General features: G+C 38.1%; 1 protein-coding gene across 1 annotated transcript in view; it reads left to right on the forward strand.

Annotated features, from left to right (window-relative positions):
* Positions 1 to 14,893: 14,893 nt before the first annotated feature.
* Positions 14,894 to 16,743, forward strand: part of LOC135074827 (uncharacterized) — a 143,261-nt gene continuing 141,411 nt past the window's right edge. The window contains exon 1 of the mRNA XM_063969209.1: positions 14,894 to 15,040. Within this exon, the coding sequence (XP_063825279.1) occupies positions 15,027 to 15,040 (14 nt within the window). The 5' untranslated portion in view covers positions 14,894 to 15,026. The remainder of the gene's footprint in view (positions 15,041 to 16,743) is intronic.

The raw sequence follows: 16,743 nt of genomic DNA on the forward strand, positions 1-16,743 counted from the left end.
GGTTTGAAATTAACTTGTGGTTTATTTTTTCGAATTGCTTCAAGAGTTTTAAGGCTGGGTTGCACCATCTTACTTTAACTTTGACAAACGTCAAAAATCTGTCAAACTCCATACAAAAAACACCGGTTATTGTTATAATACGGTCAAAGATAGGTGGTGCAACTCAAGATAAAATGTAAAAACTGTAGCCGTGCTGTAGCCGTGCTGCAGCTCGTAGTTTCGTAGCTCGATCATAGGTATATTTATTATTGTTACTCCGTAGTTCTAAATCCTCGTTTCAGCTGATTAAATATTTTTAGCTGTATATTGCTGTTGATGAACAAAGAAAAATAATCTAATAAAGTTATCAATTTGTGCCTTTAAAGACACAGGGTGTGTTTGTGCATATTGAGGGTAAGAGTTGAAATGTTCGTTCTATATAATTTCTATGAAGTTTTAAAACCTTAAGAACCTATGAAACCTTAAGAACTCTACTAAAATAACCAATAAATACTAACCTTTACAGTAAATTACAGGTCAATTAAAATTAGATCACTTAATGAGTGACTAAATTAAACTAAATTTTGTTTTCATCACCGAAGACGAAAAACAAAGCCTGTCTTTCCAGTAGTCGTCGCTTTATACTTTTTGTCTTATTTTGCATCTGTGTCAAACGTAACCTGGATAGCTGGCTCTTGTCCCATTTTAGCGTAATGTGGATCTAGGGCACATCAAAGCTGGGCCCAGATATGGCAAGATAAAAAGGTCTGTACAATAATCCCACTCGCTTCCCACGTAGGCGTACGCACGTAAAAACTGTATTGTTGGAGTTCGGGGAATTTAATTAAAACTTACGAAGAGACTTAAGACTTAAAGCTACATGTTAAAAACTGAAGAGAGTAACTTAATAAATTCTTGGTACCACTTAGTTATATTATGTTTACTATTAGTTCTACTGTAATATCCACCATCGTCTTTTGTATTGCAAAAATTACTAGGAATCCCGTTAACCCGCTGATCAGCTAAATAAATGTGCTTATTTTTCAGTTTATATCTGTAGGAATATCCATGTAACATTCATCTCAATTTTAAAGCAATGTAGTTTCACTTATGTGTAGGCGTTGCTGGCGTTACAGAGAAAGGTTAATGTTACATTACTATTTAAGTATATGTAGAGTCCTAGTGAAAGATTATACTAGGTTTGGGTTTAAAACCAACAACTAGGTAAGTCTAATCCAAGTCCAGCCTAGTAACGTACTTTCAAGAGGAAAAATAATTTGTTAAGTAGTGCGATTTATGTAGTTTTTTTTTTCAAAATATTATTTAATAATTACTATTACAACGAGATAAGATGCCACATTGTTTAACTTGGTGTGCTGACGTTTCTACTTCTATTAAAAAGTACCTTTCTATGCGTAGAAGGTAGGTACCATAAGCAGGTGCAGTGACTCCCTGGTGACATGACCTGTGATGACCTGGTAAATTACTTTGGGCTAATTTTGCAGGCGTCCGCTCAGATTAACTCCATAAATGGGGCTAAGTGGCCTACATAAATACGGGCTAACTCCCAGGGCTGTTAACCGATACTCCGGTTTAATATTGACCTAATTCTATTCTACGTGATACACATAGGTGGTGCAACTCAGCCTTAATGTGCTGCATTAAGGCTGAGTTGCACCACCTATCTTTGACTGTAACTTTGACGATAACCGGTTTTTTACGTTTGTCAAAGTTAAAGTAAGATGGTGCAACCCAGCTTAAGAAAAACACTGACATTAATTTTTTGAAGCTACAAGAGGCAATTTTGCAACAAAATGTATCGGTTGTTGATTGTACGTTTAGAATCTAAACTTTAGATAAATGTGCCTTAGCAGTCAAGTGTTTTTCTGTTTCTAAGTGATTTTCCACACCATTATGACAATTTTTTGTGTTGAAATTATTATGAATTGCTGAAAATAGCTTCGCGAATGAACATTATATAAAAATGGTTACTGTTAGTCAGCAGTGAGGATTTTGCAAAAGCAAACTTTTAAAACATATTGCGTATCCACGCAATTTTAAATAAGTCAGGGGCGAAATAGAAATAAGTCGTGGATAACATTAAAAACTACATTTAAAGATGTTTCGTGATGAATTTGCGCAGACTTATTTGAGGTCTTCGTATAAGCTCCTACTAGGTTAATCAAAATTGAGCTTAGTAAGGGAAAAATATTTTTTGCTTAGTGCTGACGGTATATTTATGAGATATTTTTGTGCAAAAGAGTAAAATTGGAATGTGTTTATTCTATTCTCAATTTCAGCGTTGTAATTTAGTGCCGCAGGAAAATTTTCTGAATTGCCAAGCAAACATTTTGCTAATAAACATTTTTTAACTAGTTTATGCCCGCGACTCCACTCACGTGAATGTCGGTCGCAGAAAAACTTTATCGCGGGCATCCTTAATTTATAAACAGGGATAAAAACCATTCAATGTCCTTGCCCGGGACTCAAACTATACCAAACATATCTTAAATTGTTTCAGTGGTTTAAGAGTGAAGAGGTAACAGACAGACTGACAGACACTTTTGTATTTATAATTTAGTATGAATGTTACGAGAAGTCACGACCTACTTTGACCTCACGTAAGTATTTGGATACTAATAAAACATCAAGCTGTTTTATTAATGTAAACAAAGTCGTATTTAAATGTTTATTTGTGTCGGCTCTAATTAAACAGGTTGATGAGTAAAGAAGCGACTAATTGAGGTTTTTCTTGAACAAAAAGGACTTCTATTTGTATGTTTGTACTATATTTCTATTTGTATGTTGTGACTGAGTTTGTTCCGGCGTTTCTTCTCAGCACTTGCCATATGTTTGTCTCGAAGCGCTGGTAGGGCCCAAAAGATATGGAGACATGTAAAGTGCCCCATAAGGGCTACCTTTTCTTTTTTTATTATTTTCTATTGACGTTCATAAGTGCCACTTGTGGTCTAAACTGAATAAATATTTTTGATTTTGATTTTTGATTTTTGATTTAATCACTTTATTGTACAAATAACGTACAGAATGTGGACTTAATGCTAAAAGTTTTCCACCAGCTCGCACTAAGCGTTTCGATAACTCTTTTGTAATGCGAACAGCTACGGACTGGAATTCGCTGCCTGCTGATGTCTTTCCTGAACACTCAATCCGGTCCTTTTCAAGGCGAGAGTGAATAGGAACTTACAGGGCAGATATGTACTATCCTAGACTGCATCTCACTTAACACCAGTGTGCTTACCATGAGTTTACGTTAGGTGTGCTCGCTAGCGACTGCGTAAAAAAATTACATTTAATTGTATGACATATTGTGCAGCGCCCCTAGTGGCTACTTTCAAGAAACAAAATCTTCATAGAGATTTTTGACGTACTCGCTAGCGAGCACACCTAACGTAAACTCATGGTAGGTACACAGGTACGATTGCGGATAGATCTGCCTTGTTATGCATAAAGTATTCTCCGCCAGTCAACCTTTGGTTCATGCAGAAAGCTGTGAGTGCAGTGCAGGTTAAATATAAAATGTCTCAAAACAAATCATGATATTAACACCCGTATTCACAAACGCTGCTTGCTTAAGTGAAGAAGAAAATCGAACGCACAGCATTCTATAGAGCTCTGTGATTGGTTCATGCGTCACCTTGTGCGTCCACGCGCACTGTGAGACCTCATAGCAATGTTTGTGAATACGTAAGTATTTCGTATCAAATAAAGTTTTCTTATTTTTACTAGTATTAATGAGAATTAACAGTTTTGTCGATTGATCGTTATCTAATCCCCGAATATTTGAAATCGTCAAATAAGTAGGTAGATAGTTTTATTAGAAAACCGAATTCTGTTCTTAGTAACTGGTTTCAAATTTTGTCTACGACCTTAAAGATTAGTTCTCTATTCTGTGAATACTCCGAATAACACCTGTAGATACGAAGGGTGAAAATAACTTGAGTAACTTACCTAGTTACTACGCACATGTATCTAGGCATATTTTGGGTTTCAGTTAACAAACGTTCGTTTAGTATTACTTGTATTTTTGACATCGTTCTTATTAATTGAACAATAAAAGACATTATTGCCCTTAATACTTAGTAAAGAAAGCATGAACCAATTGCGATTATTGACGCACGAATTACGTCGAACGGTGGTCAATGGCCGCAATTTTTATGGGAACGATTTTGTGATGGAGAGCCTTTTGCTTTTGAAGCCCTCATTCCACAACTTACTACAACTGACACACTTATTAATTTAAGTAAATAATATTCGCATTAGATCTCACTACCGTATAACTGAAACTCATGGGGAGTGAGGGATTAATAATTTTCGTTCATTAATCTACTACATTTAAGTACGTTTTTACATAATTATTTGAATATTATAATGTAGGTATCACTAGAAACTTTTTTTACTTGACACTGGCTTTAGCAAACCGCATTAAGCCTTAGGAAACAAAAATAGAAATGCTGATTAAATTAAATTACTTTTCTAAACTGACAGACAGTTATTTCGTTTTTTGTAAAACTGGCACGTAATAATTTTCTCACAAAGAAGTGTTGTTTGCTTTTTTTAATAATACCGTAACGGTATGCAAATCGCTTTCCTGAAAGAAAAACAAGTGCATCGATAATAACGTTACGCGAGTTATTTTGTTTCAATATTATTTTTCCTTATCTAGAAGTAAGTAAAGGAGGGAAAACGAGCGTGCGTGATCGCGCCGTGTTAGGGCCGGGCCTTAGGGACGTACTGACGACAGCACGTCAAGCTAAATATGGTAGCTTCTTATGTCGTTAGTAATAGAGGCGATTTTGTAACAAAAATGTATATTCTGATCTGCTGTAGCCCGTACCATTGATTCCCTATCAATAATGCATTACGGTACATTACGTTAAATAAAAACTTCCTAGCACTGCTTCCATTGTTGTTGCCTCCCTTTAATTTGAGTGTTTTGACTCCGAACGTGGACTGCGCACGAATTTCATTGTTTTCAGCAAAGGATTTTGGAAATAAAAGATTATCATTTCCATTTTAGATCGAGTTCAATGTTCATGCATGACTTTTTCTACGGTTGGTTCGGCTTCGCGAAATTAATGTTTATCGCTTACATTTAAATATGCAAATAAATTAATCCTGTTTGGTACTGGGAATAAAAACTAAAACCGTTTTTTGGGAATTAAAGAAAAACAAAAAGCAAACTCTAATTTCTTGGTGGAATGTGATTAAATTACCTAGTTTGTTTTTAATAAAGTTTTTTTTATTCATCTCTGAATTTTCAACTGTGAGGATTTTATTAATTGAGTGATTTATGATTCTATTAAAAACTTACTTAATTAAGCAGTGTTACGACCTTAAATATACTTTACCACGAGCAAATTTTACAGTTATAGTGTTCAAAATATGTGTAAAGTTCCATAGCTTAGATTGCAGAAAGCAGCCGTAGAGTGGCTCAATTTTAAGTTCATACGATGCCTTTTATTTCAATACTTATTGTGTGAGTTGCCTATTGACCTAAATCTAACCTGAAAAATGCTTGTGATGATGGTGGAGCGAGCTTTCCCAATGATGCTTATTTACTCGTAGTATTATGACTCTTGGGGTTGAAAGAATTTAATTCTGATATCTTTAACTTTCGATCAACAAATCAAAATCGGAGTTTTTAGTATGAATGGAACAGGAACCTAAACTTCTCGGGATGAAATAAGAAGGTGTGACGAGAATGGAATGACGACGGAATAAATCTAAGTAATCGACATCCCCCTGGTCTATCGTAAACTAGAAAAATCTGTATTATGACCCCAGACGTCTTTCGACGAAGTGCACTCAGACTCGAGCGAAATTAAACAACTTCGTTTTTAATTTACTCTATTGAGGATCAAATGTGAAAACTTGGAGTTGAAATATCAAGTTTCAAGGACTAGATGCTGAAAAGAATTCGTCAGCAAAGCTGTCCTCAGATTAAAAAAATAGTTTTTTGTAGATTAGCTCTGTCTGTCTGTCATTTGATACGCATCTACCTAATGGATCAAAGACATCCAACAGATTCAAGGAGTAAACCCTTAAAGTTAATAAAGAAGCTTATCTAAGTCAAAGAAATGCTTTACAATAGTAAAAAATATTTGGACAGTCTGTTCCAACTTAATTTAAAATGTTTTCTTTTCTCGTTTTGCTCTACCTACACTGGGTTGTTAACAACTGAAGTCACAATAATCCTGTTATCAGACTTTATAAACTTCTTTAAGCAACTGACGTGGCTCAATTGGTCTCCAAAGTTAAAAATCATCCAGATTTTAAGTCACTACTTACCTTCTTTTCAGACAACCAGGTTGATCCAAGTCTTCTTTGTAGTGTTAGTTTAACGCCCGTATTCACAAACATTACTTCTATGAGGCTGGTCTCACAGGGCGCGTGGAAGCACAGAGTGACAATTTTACCAATCACAGCGCTCTATTCAACGCTTTGCGTTCGATTTGCTGCTTCACTTAAGCAAGCATCGTTGTGAATACGGGCGTAAGTCAGTTAACTCATTTGACATATTGCAGTATTCTCCTTTACCACTTCGCGCTTCTTGACCGATTTACCTTGATATTCGACGCGCACCTAGGCATATCACGAACCTGAATTCCAGCGAGTTCCCACTTCCCACCGTCTCATTTCATGCAGATGTCAAACGCGGCCATGCGTGTCATTCTACTACGTGTTGAATAATACATGTCAGGATTGTGACTAGAGGGTACGTTCTCTAGTAATGAATAAAGAGGTAAATCTTTGCCTTCGCATGTAAGTTCGTGTTGACTGTACGCCTCGATAACTTGGTGAAGTCAAGCTACAGTTTACCCCGGTGAGATTTGACGGCCTTGTCTCGAGGTTGACACAAATATCTACCAAAAGGTGTAATTGGATATACCTATGTATAGATACAATAATCAAACTTCAATATCATAAAGAACTTATAAAAAGAAGTTTTTTGAGCATGGTATAGGTTGCTTATAATATAAAAGGGATAAGATGTGAAATGAATCTATGGTATGGTAACGTTTTATAAAAATCCAAACAAAATTATAAGACTTGAAATAAAACCTTCCATGGTAGCGTTTTTTGTAAAAAAGAGAACGGGATTGGCATTTTCTTGCTGATCTTACTACTTTTTAAAAAATATTGGATGCAATAACGTTCAAAAGGTCCACAGAAATCTTTGAGTTAGTCGTGGTATTTGCTCGTAGCTCATAAAAAGTATACCTTCAGCCATCCAGGCCGTTTCTATAAAAAGCCCGATAAACGCAAGATGGAGTCGATCTTTGTCCGATTAGAATGATACATTTCCTGTAAGATCTTTGAGGCGGTTCTTGAACAAAAAGCTTGGACCATCGAATGCTTCTATTTTAATTCTTTCTTAGTTAAACGGTGAAAGTAACTAGAATTGTATATTTTCGTAGGAGAGTTTCAGTTCAGGAATTTTCTTTAGAAAAACATGTAGTGAAAAAGTCTACACGAGTGAGTCCTATGAACTAAAATGGTAAGGCACCTACCAAATTATCAACGAGGCCTCAAAATTATTGTGTATTATGTCCCTCAAGGTAATTCTAAGAGCAGAGTTTAAAATAATATCAAAGTACCTACCTCTCAACAACTTATTCTGAATAGCATTTTTGAAAAGTTATTACCCCATTCGTGACTATAAAAGTATCGAAGTAATATAAAGTCGTTAACTGGATCAAATTAAGGTGTTGTGTTCACAGGAGAGTGAAAATAAAAGTAGGCTTTGCGACAGCCGTTTCGCAATCGAGTGTTTTTATCGGTCCGCTTTGAAGTGAGCCGCGGTCGGCGGCGCGGCGGCGCTGCGCACCTCGCGGCGTCGATACGCGCACCGGCCTGACGTCGCCGCGCAAGGCGCACTCCGCTCAGCGCCGCCGACCGCGACCCGACACGACCCGCACGCGCCCGTGCGCCGCGCATCATCACATCATCACCCCTGGACTGCTCAGTGACTCGCTAACTCGGTGTATCGCAAAGCTCCCTGGTGAAAACAAACACATCGCAAAGTGCTCCACGCGCAGGCGCGCCGCACGCGGTCATGACGACAGCAGCCATCTTGGTCGAGGACGCACTTTCGCCTCGCCCCAGCCTCTGAGCCTGAAACGCAACCTCGAATACGTAGACGGGGACGGGCGATGCGTCGCGGGCGAAGTTCGGCGGGCGCTCCCTGAGCCCGCACCGCGCTATCGATCGGGTCATGGCGCTCGCGGAGTGAATGCGGACATCGGGACCGCGGTGTAGCCCTCGCGAGCTAGCGGAGCGCTCGGGTAGTGACAGTGCTAGAGTGGACGCGCGGCATGTGAGACAGAGTGTCGTCGTGGTTGGGAGGGCGCGCGGGCGGCGGCGGGCCCTGCTGACCGCGCGCCATGGGCGAGGAGTACGCGCGCTCCCCCTGCGAGCGCTTCCCGGCGGCGGGCGCGTTCAGCGTCGCGCCGCCGGAGCGGCTCAGCCCGCCGCCGCCCGCGCCGTTGCCGGACCGCTTCTCGGCGTCCCCGCGGCGGGTGCGCCGGTGCGCGGAGGCGGAGCGCGCGCGGCGGCCGCGCTATGTGCCCCCGGCGGCGCACGTGCCCGTGGAGCGGTACGTGCCGCGGCCGCCGGCGCCGCTGCGACCGCCGCCGCCGGTGTACTGCGGCCTAGCGTGCCGGCCTCCAGCGCCGAGGAAGTGCTGCGGCCCCGCGTGCCGCGAGGACATCGCGGGCTCGCCGCCGCCGACGCGCTACGTGGAGTACGTGGGCGCCGCCGCCGCCCGCCGGCTCGCGTGCACGCCGCCGCCGCCGCCGCCGCCTCAGCTGCAGCTGCCCTGCGAGCCTCAGGAGCCTCCTTGTTGCGTGCAAGCGCGCAGGAGACCACAGCCACCACATGATTGGTAAGTACCCCGTGAGCGCTGAATCCAAACAAACATTATGAACCATAACAACAATCGATACGATAGAGCACTACGATAATAATCTTACGTCAAAGTTCTGACACAGCTGTGCCTTGGAGAGTTGGAGAGCGAACGTGTTCAAACTGTCTAGATAATAATACTAGCGAACGACTCCGTAACAGAAGTACTGAACCCGCTTCGCATTAAACATTCAGTCCCCAACTTACCTCTACTCGTAGAGATAAATCCAGAGCGAAATTCATTTTGCAATAGAACAATCTCCGAAATCAGATAAACGTTGGGGAAAGCAATGGATCGATTCGATCGAGTAGGTATAGGCGGGTGGCGTAGCGGCTTGAAAGGGTTTTAACGATTCGCGATGACGCCGGAGGCTGGCTGGTTTAATTGGATAATATTGATAGCGTGTGATTGATGAGCGCAGGGAGCGATTGCGAGCAACGGCTCCCCGAACGCACGTTCAAAATAAAACATTGATCCAGGTAACCAGCATCAATAATGATAAAAATTCGAGCGTGAGACGTGTATTACGTCGTTCGTAATTATTTAGGCCAAACATGCCTACGAAACCGCTTTCATGTTTTTCTTTCTCTCGTAGCGGATAATAATCAGGGAGGATTACAGCGATTAGGATTAATTTACGTGGAGGCATATTATTTTAGGGGCGGTGAAATGGGTCAGTACATCGTATTTACGAATGTTATTTGTTTGCTTGCTATCTCCGCGCTCGCGTGTTGGGGAATGGGATTGCAAAAATTCAATACTGAAAATGTAAAGGACGGAAGGATAACTAATTCGACGAATTTGGGGACCTTTCCCTTGTGATAAATGTATCGTGAATAAGTTATGACTATGCGGACTCCCATTTTGCTGAAAACGGGCTATTTGGTTGTGTAAACATATTTGTGTTGAAAAGTTAAATTTTCAAAGAGCAGAATATACTGCTCGGAATTTGAATCATTTCAGATATTGCTTGATTTGATTTTCATGCCTAAAACATTAGGGATATAAGTAGTTAATTTACAAAAAATATATAAATACTTAGATCAAAATATGGTTAATTACTCTACATATTACACAAACACAATTAATACTCGCTGTTTTTATTAATCTCTACTAAATGCACCTTTCATAAATCGCCTAGGTACTCTAATTTTCTGTGTGGCTCAGAGGTTGACTAGGAGAGAATGCTATATGACATTAAGATCAACCTTTGTATTCAGATCGATTTGCAATTAAGTTTTAAATAAATAAATAACATTGAGTTTTACTTCATCCGTACTTTTTTTAGTTTAAATTTTTTGATGATTCGTGATTTATTATAGTTAATTTTATCTTGCGATTTATAGAAATGGATTCAAGTGTTTGTCTTCCAGTATATGAGGCTATATGGTACTATAATAAATTACTTTTAATATTATATCAGTGTTTAAAGCTTGTAATATCCCATCATTTCTCAAATTGGAGCTGTCTATTGAGGTAGAATTCAGTACACAAAACTCTAACAAATAACATATGAATTAGCTGTTAACTATATTCCAACATTTCCAACTGTTTGTGGCCGCTACCTTTCTGGGAAACGTGGAAACTTTAAAATTGCCATTTGTTTCCCAGAAGGTTTTAACGTGCTAAAAACTATTCCCGTTCATGATATTATTAACTACATCCAGTAAATCCTGAAAGTGTTCTATCGTTCTCTGAAAATTCCCATTAAAATCTCATACGAGTACATTCGGAGATAAAAGTGAGAGTCTTACTGGGAAAAATGTTCCCATGAATACACGGAAACAGTTAAAAGTAATGAAAGTTTCTCGTAAATAGAATATTCGTAGTAAATATCGCAATATAAATAAATAAATAAACATGTTTCCGTTCACTTTTTCCTCCTATCCTAAAATAATGGTTCCTGAAAATTATTTTGCTATCCATTGTTTTTTTTTCCAAACAAAGCAAAGCTTGTACTATATTGATTGATGAATATGATTTGTAGTTTTATTTATATTACTTTCACAACAAATAATAATATTCCGTTCATTTGCTTGTAACGTTGCCACACCGAAACCGCTGAACAATTCTGTGGTATTCCAGTAATACTTCCTATGTGCGAACCGACATCAACTAAGGCGAAGCCGCAGACAGAAATTAGTACACTATGAACTAAAAATCTAAAATATGAACTAAAAGTTACCCGTGATAAAAATGATTTCTCCTCGAGAAGTAGGTACGAATCCGAATTCTAGTTCAGAGCGTGGATTACTGGACTAGAAAAAGCTTTCATGTTCAATACTTATAATGAAGGCTCTTTTATTTGTAGCCTTTTGTTTCAGGAAATAAAGCTAAAGATGATCCAAAATAGCGGTCGTAAACATTTTCAGTTCACGTTCCACTTTATTGTTAGTTATTGTCTAGAAGGTTCCACAGTTTTGAGCGTACCAAAAGTTGGCAGTGGAGTACATATTGTTTCGTCACACATTATTGCCCCTTAAATTGTTCCGAGCTTTTCTGTATTGATTAGTTTGTCTTTAAAGTTATTACATAATCGCAGGCTTTCGAAGTGGGTCGGGTAGATTAAGGCTGGGTTGCACCATCTTACTTTAACTTTAACAAATGTCAAAAATCTGTCAAACTCCATACAAAAAACACCGGTTATCGTTATTGTTACGGTCAAAGTTGGTAGTGCAACTCAGCCTATTATATTGAGTAATTAGATGGGAAGTGGTATCCTTGGCAGCTATAGGTACTGTCATTTTCACCTAAGTAGGCAGGTATATTGTCATTTTCGTTTGTCGTGGAAACAGTAAACATGCGTCCGGCATTTGTGTGGTTTTCCCGGAACATTGTATGGTCTATTAGGGTCAATTTCTCCCAAATCGTGTCCGATATTGAGATAATCATAAACATATTATTAAGTATGACTGTGAAGTGTATATTTTAGAAGTAACTGAAATAGGTAACCATATTTAATCCTCAAATTAGCAGAAGTCTTATTTTCAGGTTAAGAAGCTCTTATCACATCCATCAACACAATCAAAGATGTTTGTATTTGTTACATTGTCTGTGCTGAAGAGCGTGGTAGCTTGTGTATTCCATATTTGAAACTTGAATGTGCAAGTGATTTTGGTCTGTATTCAAATACTAGCTTTCCGCCCGCGGCTTCGCTCGCGTGGAATTTTGTCTGTCACAGAAAAACTTTATCGCGCGCGTCCCTGTTTCAAAAACCGGGATAAAAACTATCCTTTATCCTTTCTCGGGACTCAAACTATCTCTATGCCAAATTTAATCAAAATCGGTTCAGTGGTTTAGGCGTGAAATAGAGACAGACAGACAGAGTTACTTTCGCATTTATAATATTAGTAATAGATTACATCAGTTTGAGTACCTACGTGTAAGCCTCAACTTTCGTTGAGCGACCTATAAGTAACCATGAACAGTCAAGTCATTAAAAATAGATGCTTTTTGAGCTACTTTGTGTTTATGGTCACTGCTTGTCATAGCTCGCCAAGCTACTCCCTTTGGGACTGAGAGCCGTTGACCCCGACTTGGCCTAGTTTCTAGCAAGTTTGGTATCTTTTTCCATTAACCATATTGTGTGTGTAACTGTGTACATACATATAGTATGTGGTGAAGAACTTATTGTCTGTAGTTAATTTGTTGTGTCCTTAAAAGTACTGAATGAAACAGTTGTCCATTCATTAAATAGAGTAATGAAGGTTGAATGCTATACATTCAACCGTATTGTGAAGCAGTATCTGAATATGAATCCCTACTCGAGCATATTTATTTATTTATTTTACTCGAGTATCGATTTTCCAGATTTTCCAGACTCGTCTGATTCTCCCGAATTTCGAGGTTCAATCAACTTAAATACTATAAGTTTGAATCAAGTTTCAAGCTTCATTTTATAGTCTTTATGAGGCTTCCGTTTTCTCTGAATATAAATACTGGATAGTTAAATACAGACCGCTGATACTGGGAAATCTGCGTTAAGAATATGACTTCAATACCTTTCCTAGACCCCTGAAAAGGCAAGTTATTTTTGCTGTCTAAGCAGAAGTGACTCCGCCCTACGGCGATTCTGCGAAAGACATGTAAAACTCAATTACGTAAACATTAGTAAGTTTAGAACTTTGAACACACAGAATATATGCGTCCCTCCCTAAGCCTACGCATTTCTCCCACAAACATTTTATTAGGTTAATTTTTATTATGATTCTGCACACTTTTTGATTAACATTGTTGGAATCTGAAAGTTTTTAATGAAAGCTTGAAAACAATTATAGGTACGTTTTTTTCCCTTTTCACAGACACTTCATGAATTTATATCGTTCTTATTTCAAAAGTACACGGATTCCACCGTTTCAGACCACTTAGGTGTTCCAGGTAGAAAGGTCTTTAATAAAAAGTTCTGTTAAAAGAATACTCGGTTGAAAACTAAAACGTTCCCGTGGTTTTCTTTTGCAGAATGGAAGTTGGTTTATTAATTTAAATTAGTTTTAATAACCGTTTGGGTAAAGGTTTCTTAGTAGCGTTTTTTAAATTTAATGGAATCGGGTATAAAGTGTATGAGTACTATAAATTCATTACATAATGTGAGAATGTCTTGGATTGAATATGAAAGTGATGTTTGGTATTTCCGAATTCAGTAAAAATATCGGTTAGTTCAGTTGCAAGACTTGCAGCGTCTTCCTAAAACAAACTGATGAATTATACACTATCCGAGGGGCAGAGCATTGGACCTATAAATATATATATATATATAAAGAAGGAAACATCCCTCAAATCAAAATCAGCATTACAAAGTGGCAACAAGATCGTAGTGAGCAATAGATGAACTTTGATCCGGGGGCAGGGGAGCGTAATGATTATATCGGCCGAATTTCATTTCACGCATCACGACCACGGCAATGCTTTAAACCGGCTATTCTCAAAATGTGATAAGCCCTGGGGCTTCAAAAGCCTGTTTGACTTCGCAGTTAAATAATGGTCAGCAATAAAATTATTCGCAGCGTTGTGAAAATGATGCTGCAGCAATATCAGTTTTCCTTTTTAAAGAAAAATAAAATGGAATCCTACCTAAATCATCATTTATTATTTTTTTCACAGTAATAACTGCTTATTACTTTTATTTTAGCTTCGACTTAGCCGTTGATTTGCTGATTAAGCATTTAGTTTTTAAAAAGTCCGGTTAACCCCTCGTACTGAGCTAAATATGCTTGTGTTACTAGTGAGTTCACCACAATAGTGTCAGTGGGATCACTTGTTTTCTTATTTCTATAAAATATTTTAAAAGGGGTTCATTGTGAAAATGTTTGAGAGCCGCTTTTCTATTTGGTAACCCTGAATTACAGATATAGGTAAATATATCAGCCGTATTGTTTACCAGTTACGTCAAATGTCTATGCCAAATTCCTAGGGATCAAACGAGTTTTTGGGGGACAAAAAATTTTGTGATGCCCTCGTGAAACCCTGAATATTTCACGAATAATTGCTTTTTTTACATGATTATTAGGTATGTAGTGTGCATTGCAGTTGCTGTTTTCCTTCAAAATAATTTTCAAGTTATTGAGTTTTTTTTCTAGTCTGCTTTCTCTCAAGCTCTACATTTCAAATTCTAGCTTTACATTTTAAGAATGACGTAAGTGCAAGTCGTTATCTCAGAAGAAAAATACTATTGATTCTTCCCTCAAACTAATTTAAAGGAAAAGTGACATAGAAACAAATAAAAAAGATTTTCATCAGAATTTACTTCTGGCTCTAAATATTATCATCTATGTTGGTTTTAATTATTACCTCTTATTTAACAGTTTCACAATAACTAAGTCAAGGTTCACATAAACCTTCACCTGTGTCACTTTGTATACGGTAACTTTTATTTATCAGTTAATAAGGATAATTTTTGAGTGTGCGGTCATCTTCTAGGGAATTCTTATCTTTATCACGACTTGATAAGATTGCTATGTTACTATGACAAATCGATGCTTTCAGCTGTAGTAAGAGCATGTAATATTATGGTTTCAATTAGTTAATAAACTAAACTAAGGAACTAAGTGAAATTAAGTGCAATTCATTAGTGATTGTGAGTGATGTGTTCTTAGGGAAAAGGTAGTGAAAACCTGCAGGCGTCATGGATAAAAAAAAGTAAGTGACAAAATATTGTGCATGTGTATTGATGAGATCATATTTAAAAACAAAAGCGTGCTCAACAAAATCCTAAAACTGTTGAAGATTTATTATGTTGTGAGATAATTTTACGAATGTGAGGTAATTTTATATGAGGGTTGCAACTTCTCCTTTAGGTCAGAGGAAAAGTATAAAAGGTGGAAGGCATTTTCATATTTCAGTTTATTTATTTTTTACTGCTCATTATCTGTGTTCAGTGATCTGTCTGTGTATCAAATTATCGTAAACTATTGTGAACAAAATGTAAATAGCTACTGAACGACGTCAGATCGCGTCTACAATACGCCCATGAAATAGGGATATGGCTAAGTAATATATTTACAGCATTCAATGTTTTAGAAACTTTCACGTAAATAGAAAAAATATTATGTACATAAAAAGATACAAATAGCTTTTACGACAAAGAAAATAGGCAGCCGAGGTAAAAGAAATTATCCTGAGTAAGGTGGGTGATTTATTGATAGCTGGCTGGAAAGTAGTGAAGAAGCAAAATAGCCGAATAAGTAAGATAAATGAATTACTTCGTTTTGAGCAAAGCCCATTTGTGCTGAACGCCCCACGTTACCGTTTTAGAGAGCTCGCAGACGAGCGAAATTGTCGGCGACTAGACTGCTTGCTATAGTGGTAGGCGACGGTCAGCGATTTAAGGCGACTGTCGGCGACAGTCTTTGACTCGCGCCTTTCGCTGTCATGGCATGTTGACACTACGTTAGTGACTGCTCGTCTTGAGTCGCGATGAATCGGCGGTATTCGCGATGCGTAGGCGACTGTCGTCTGATTTGAATATTATTCTGTCTTCGGCGATTGTCTGTCGCCGACTTAAGTCGCAAGCAGTCGCCGATATACTGTCGCTCGTCTGTGAGCTCCCTTACCGTTTTACTTTAAGTTATCGGCGGAATGTTAATGTTCAGGATGTATGGTTGTGTATTCCTTTGCCCCACTTCGCTAAGTAAGTTAAGAAAAATACGAACGCGTTCTCATTTCGGCATGTTAACCCAAGTTGTTATTCCTGTATTGGGAATATTCCCGGATTATATTAACTAGCTTGAGATTACTCCATACATATGATACATATGTACATACGAATATTGTTTGCTGTTACTTTCTGGGTTAACAAACTAACCTTCTTCATGAAATTACTAAGGCTGAGTTGCACCACCTAACTTTGACCGGAACTTTGACGATAACCGGTGTTTTTTGTACGGAGTTTGACAGATTTTTGACGTTTGTCAAAGTTAAAGTAAGATGGTGCAACCCAGCCTAAGTTTTGTTTTTATGTTGCGAGCAATGAAATGGAAATGTAAGGTAAAATATTTTCTTTCCGTTTCTTTTCGTATAAAACAAGGGAAATATTTGTATAGTTGTTGCGAGTCAATATGTATCTAGATTTATTGATAAAGTTTCTATAAGAAACCGGTTCTAGATATCTTTTTGTGTAACTAAAAATAGAAGCACGTTTTTTTCTCAGTTTTCTTTCTTTAATAGGTGTATGTTAGCAAAATTAAAGAAACTGCAAAGTTGTTTAATCCGCTGCATTATGAACCTACACACGGTGTAATAAGAGCAAGTGTTTTAAAAAGAATGTGCAAGTAGGTAATTACCGCAGCGAATTTCTAGGAAAGTATGCTTAGTCAGCTCATGTATGCACCAAGGCCATTGTG

This window comes from Ostrinia nubilalis, chromosome 9 (assembly GCF_963855985.1).
Source record: "Ostrinia nubilalis chromosome 9, ilOstNubi1.1, whole genome shotgun sequence".
Taxonomy (NCBI): Eukaryota; Metazoa; Arthropoda; class Insecta; order Lepidoptera; family Crambidae; genus Ostrinia; species Ostrinia nubilalis.